Source organism: Adelges cooleyi, unplaced genomic scaffold (genome assembly GCF_023614345.1).
Source record: "Adelges cooleyi isolate 19-005CV unplaced genomic scaffold, UGA_ACOO_1.1 ACOO_flye_CR_arks_rails_tigmint_CR_PRNA_28, whole genome shotgun sequence".
Classification (NCBI taxonomy): Eukaryota; Metazoa; Arthropoda; class Insecta; order Hemiptera; family Adelgidae; genus Adelges; species Adelges cooleyi.
In genome coordinates, this window is record NW_026095948.1 from 70,930 (window position 1) to 77,203 (window position 6,274).

The 6,274-nt window shown below is 35.3% G+C and overlaps 1 protein-coding gene across 1 annotated transcript in view; it reads left to right on the forward strand.

Moving 5' to 3' along the window:
- LOC126837680 (bromodomain-containing protein DDB_G0280777-like) overlaps positions 1-4,087 on the forward strand; it is a 75,009-nt gene extending 70,922 nt beyond the window's left edge. The window contains exon 2 of the mRNA XM_050571628.1: positions 1,839-4,087. Coding sequence (XP_050427585.1) covers positions 2,082-3,998 — 1,917 coding nt within the window. The 5' untranslated portion in view covers positions 1,839-2,081 and the 3' untranslated portion in view covers positions 3,999-4,087. The remainder of the gene's footprint in view (positions 1-1,838) is intronic.
- The last annotated feature ends 2,187 nt before the right edge of the window (positions 4,088-6,274 follow it).

Sequence of the window (6,274 nt, forward strand, 5' to 3'; positions counted from 1 at the left end):
ATATAAATATCTTTTATTATGTTAATTATTAAAACCGCATAATACAACCAAAAAAGAAAAATTATTTAAAACTAAACATTTTCTTCTGTCTATCATAATGTATGATTGCTGATGTTTGCTGAAAACAATTCCTTAAACACGATAGTTTGAGGAATTATTTTAATTTAAAAAATAAAAGTTTTATTTTAAAAAGGCAATACTAATGCTTTATAAATATTAGAATGATGCGTATAAATATAATAGCTAAATGCACATAATTAGTATGTAACACTAGTCGTCTTTGGTTTTTTTATTTCCTAAACCTTGGTAAATAGATTTTACTATATGACGTATGTGTTTCCATTGACAATGGTATAGATATATATACAGGGTGATTCATTAAGGATAACACACTCATTTTCTCGGAATATATTAATATTTTTTTCCAAGAATCTTTGTTACACTATTTTGAAAATTTTTATCACCAAAGTTGTACAAGGAGTTGTATAAAAAGTGGCGACATTTTAACAACTTAGTCTCAAGATACAATACAAATACTGTTTTAAAAAAAGCTCCTGTAATATATTTAATCTTCGCATGATCAACTCAAAAAATATATATTATAAGTTCTTAGTCTACTTAGTCTCGGCTTCTACAACGCAGACGTGTCTGTGTGCGAATTGATTCAATTTATTTATCCATTTCTTGACATTTTTTAGCTTCTACGGCTTTTCTTTCTCCGATACTGTAATACATAAAAGGGGGGAAAGGCTATTTAGGCTCATTGGTAGATTATCTTCACATCTAATTAACCCTATAAGGTTTGGGTGAACAGTTAGTTTATAATCATCTTCTTCTTAGCGTTTTACAAGCCCTTTGCCACGACAACCATTTGCCTCTAACGGTCACTGTCCCTAGCCAGTTCTTCCTCGTTCTCTATTATAAATACTTTCAAGTCCTCATGGTATTCTGTCAGTTTACTTTGCCATTTTGTTTCAATGAACAACACAATGGCATTTAACATGTTTATGGGTAGTTTCTTAAAAATAGAGATATGTAATATAGATTATAGAAAAAGCTAACTATTTACAGTACAATAAAAAAATATATAATTATAATACGGTGTAACCAACAATTACCGTATAAAGAGCGGGCTGAATCATTTGAATTGTAACGGTCACATTTCGCCCGACCGTTACTTCGCGCCCCGAACCTATGGACACATCACTAATGACCTAATTAGGTAGGGAGCGCTGACACACTGAGATGACATTCGCGTATCATCTAATTAACCAGTCGAGATTTACCATCACGCGCCTACGCATCCATACAGCCTTCTTGATTATTATTTGTGTACCTTAATTCGCCTACGGTTATCACCGGTCATCTCTGTGTGCGCACCGCTCGACTCCGGTCTGATCCCAATCATCACCAGCCAGTATTCAGGTCAGACTGTATATATATATATATATATTGCATATTTTGTATATTGATTTGCCACTGCTTTTAGTTATTAATAAATACTTTGTAGCCTGCATAACCTGAGTGTCGACTACCGTTATTTTAGTGTGATCGCCCGTTAAGCTCCTCGGGCGATATAGTAAATTTATAAAGGAGACTTTAGGGTTACTTAGGCGTAAAGCGGACTAGCCAACCGTTTCCCGTCAGGGGCCGTCTACTTTAACCTTATCGACGAGCACTCAGACTAGTTTGGTAAGCTAGTCAAGTAGCGACGTTACAATTTGGTGGAGGCGCCGTTTTCCGTTAGTTTTATTTCTACTCTAGGGGAGAGCCCATTTTTTGAGACTACGGACACGATCCCCAAACAACTACACTAAATATATACGTACTACTCTCAGGTTGTGTGGAGGTTTGTAATTTAGGGTACAAGTTGCTTTGGAGAAATAAAAAATAAAAAAAAATTATAAGGCGACATATTATACAGCAAATTAATTATTAAATTCATAGCATTGTATACATAATACAGAAAATATTTTATAATAAAATTATTAGTCATATAGGACATTCAGTAACATACTGAAATACAATTCAAGATTTTATTTTTACTATACATTTTTATTATTTTTATTAATATGTAACATATGACGCTGTATAATTATTACATTAAAAGGGTTGAAAATAATCAAACGATTCGTATAAATTCGCGATCGTGGGGAATATTAGGTTTTGATCGCAACGTTGATGTCCAAGACATATCGGCATCAGATTTAGTTGAGCATTTTAAACAGGCAAAACAAATTAATACTCTAGAAGCGTTACAAGTTTGTAGGAATATTAAAACTCCATTTGTTAGTGTGCCTATTCATAAATACGACAAGTTTGTTGTGTTAAAAGCCGTTAGTACTGCGAAGTACACTTTATCACAATTTCATAATAGGTCATTAGCTGAAAAAATTAGTTTACTGAAACAAGATAAGAAGGGTTATTTGTATCGGTACTGTACGAAAAACGATCTTATCAATATATTAGCGCAATTAGGAGAAGAAGCGCCAGTATCTTCTCTAATAGGGGTCTTAAAAAATAGGTTAAGGGAGACATTTAAGCAAAATCCTTTGGTAGACGCGCATAATTCGGACGAGGACAGTGATAGTGATAATCTAGATAAGGTTTTGGAAGCTAAACCCCATAGTTACATATCTGACACTTCTGATAGTACCACATCGTCTGACGACTTAGATAATACTGTAATCCCTTCTGATAATAAGACAGACACGCCCGCAACTGATAAGCCATCTACATCAGCGGAAGCATCTAAATTTTCCGAAAGTAATAAAAAAAGTCCTGAGGCAGGACGATTCATAAGCGGCGCACCAAAAGTAAAAATGAGTATTACACCGCAAAGTTTCTCCGGTCGGATGACCGAAGATGTTAACGAGTATTTTAAGGATTTCGAAAGAATCTCGGCCGCAAATGTATGGGGTGACAGCCAAAAATTAATCATGTTCCCACTGTATCTTAGGGAAGAGGCGAAAATTTTATTTGAGAAGATAGAGAGTGAAACTGGGAGCTTAACTTGGTCAATTTTAAAAAAGGTGTTCGCGGATTACTATGATTCCGAGGAACAACGCGCGCTTTTGAGAGAGAATCTGAATAGGAGGAAAAAACGGCCAGAGGAATCATTACAGAGTTATATTTTGAGAGTGCTGGGAGAGTGTAAGCGAGTGGATGAAAATATGAGCCAGAAAGATATCAGTAAGATAATTATGAAAGGATTCCCTCAGGAAGTGTATTGGAGAATATATGCCATGGATAACTCTACGGTCGACAAGATAACAGCGAATATTAGGACATATGAAGCGGACATGGTAGCAATAAATAATAATGAAAGCGAAATTGAAATTTTAAGGAAAGAGATTGAGAAACTCAGGGTCGGCAGAGAAAGCAATAGCAGTGATGAGGTAAGACAGTTGAAGGAAGAGCTTGAGAGGGTCAAAGCAAGCATAAATAACAGACCATTTAGAAATAATGGTAATTTTAGAGGCAACTCTAATAATACTGGTAACTTTAGGGGCAATCCTAATAATAATAGTAACAATACTAGGGACCGCAATTATAACAATTATAATAGGGCTAGCGATAACAATTCCAGAAATAGGAACTACAACAATAACAACAGATATAATGGTAATAATTTTAGGAACCGCAATTTTAACAATAACAATAATTCAGATAACAGTAACAGGCCTAGAGATGACGATAACGGTAATAATAACCGGAATCGTAATTACAATAACAATAATAATGGTAATAATAACAGATCTAGCGGTAATAGCGGCGGTAGAAATTACAATAATCGTAATAATAACAACGAAAATTATAGGGATACAAGACGCGATAATGGAGACGATAGGGGTAGAAACAGAAATTTTTCGGATAGTCATGAGGATGACTTTGATAGGCGCAATTCAAAAAACTATAACTCGCGTTTTAAGAACAATGACAGGAGAGACGATAGAGATAATAACTCGGGCGATCAGCAAAGCAACGCAAAAAACTAATGGGTCAAAACCCGGAAGCCAGGTCGAGTTTTGATACTAAACATTCTCAAAAACCTGACTTTAATGTAAATCAAGCAACTTTAGATAACCCCCCCAAATAGAGCGCATAAGTAGTTGTATATTTAATGATGTAAATTATATAGGGAAAGACCCAGTAATAATAGGCAGTCTAAATAATGTATTATATAAGTTTGTTTTGGACAGTGGAGCGAGCGTCAGTGTTGTTAGTGATAAGATACTTCCAAAAGAACAAGTAATTAAATCCTATGGCGCGACACAATTATATGCTGCTAATGGAGAAAAATTACAATTGATTGGTAGAACAGTCATAGAAGTATATTTCAACGGTATACTTGTAAAAATACAATGCGCGGTCGTCCAAAATTTGAATTGTAACAGTCTTTTAGGGGTGGACTTTTTAAATAAATTTAAGGGAATTATTAATTTCGCTGATTCTAAAATAGAACTTAATGTTAATAATGAAAAAATACAAATCAATTTTCTTAGCGGTAATGACAATACAGTTAACACCGTTGTAAATGAGATGAACAATTCAAATTTCGATGACAGGGAAAGAATACAAGAAATGGCAACATCGGCCTGTGTATTAGCGCAAATCCCTCGCGACGGTTATTGTGGAGTCAATGCACTCGTTAGCGTATTAAATGAGCAGTATGTAGAAGTTAGTTCTCACGATATTATGGAATTATTGGAAATACAGTTTGAAAAAACTGCCGTGTGGTTAGAAGCAGAAGATCTCGCTGCAGTAGCCGATTTTTTTAACTATAACTTAATTGTTATATCGAAATCCGATAGGGCATATGAAGAAGGTACCATTGCCTTTTCAAAACCAAATCGCAATTACGTTATGATATTGTTCTCACACCGTCATTGGACACCTCTTATGTTCAAACCCGACGCTAATAAAATTAATGAATTTCAAACAATAACTATAATAAATGATTACGATGATTTAACCGTCAGAAAGCAAATATTAAAACAACGAATAAAAAATCATGACTACACTTGTGAGAACAATATTGTAAATGATAACGGTCCAGACGAAATTCGACACGACGATTGTACTCAGGACGCGCGCGTCATAGAGCAGGCGCTAACGGTCAGTAATAAATTCCGCGAACGGGCCCCACGCGATGAAAGTGTTCCCAACATAGAATTTGATATCAACCCGGCGCTATCCGATTTACAATATAAAAAAATGCATGTCCTTTTAACCAAATATAGCGCAATTTTTTCTAAATCTAAGTATGATTTAGGGGAAGTGAGAATTAAACCCGTTGAATTTAAGTTATCAAGTGATAGGATAATTAACATCCCTAATTTTAAGTTAAGCCGCGTCGAAAGAGATGAAGTTGAAAGACAGACACAGGAATTACTAAAAGCCGGTATTATTGAAAAATCAAATAGTCCATATTCTAATCCTGTATTTTTAGTAGGTAAAAATATGCCCCAAGGTAATAAGCATGCGTCAATCCCGCGAGAATATCGAATGGTTTTAGACTATAGACAACTTAATTCTATTATTTATAAGGAAAGTTTTCCAGTGCCGCTGATTCAAAATATTTACGATACATTAGGCGGAAACCAATACTTTTCATGTATGGACGCAAACGCAGGTTATTATCAAATACCGTTGGCCGAAAACTCGCGAGCTTTTACCGCATATTCGACAGCAACGGGCCATTATGCTTTTCGCGTGTTACCAATGGGAATATGTAATGCAGTAGAAATCTATCAAGGCGCAGCGTGTAGAATACTAGCAGGTTTAATGTATAAGCATGTAGTGAACTATATCGACGACACCGTCGCCTACGGGAAAACCTTTGATGACCATTTGATTTCGTTAGAATTAACTTTTGAGCGCTTCTTAAAGTATAATTTAAAACTAAAGCCTTCCAAATGTAAGTTCGGCTATCAAGAAATAAAAATTTTAGGCAATATTATTGACACTAGGGGTATCAGACCGACTGATGAAGGACTAGAGTCGATAAGAAAGTTTCCCACCCCGCGCACAATTAAGCAGCTAAGATCATTTTTGGGCCTCGCCAACTTCTTTCGTAGATTCGTGGTTAGCTATAGTAAGATAGCTAAGCCATTAACTGACCTAACTAAGGGAACTTTTAAAAATAAAAAATCGCCTATAGCGTGGAAACACGAGCACGACTTAGCTTTTCAGGAACTTAAAGATAAATTGACAAGCAAACCGGTTCTCGCGCATTTCGATGAAAGCTGTCAAACCATTATTATTTCAGATG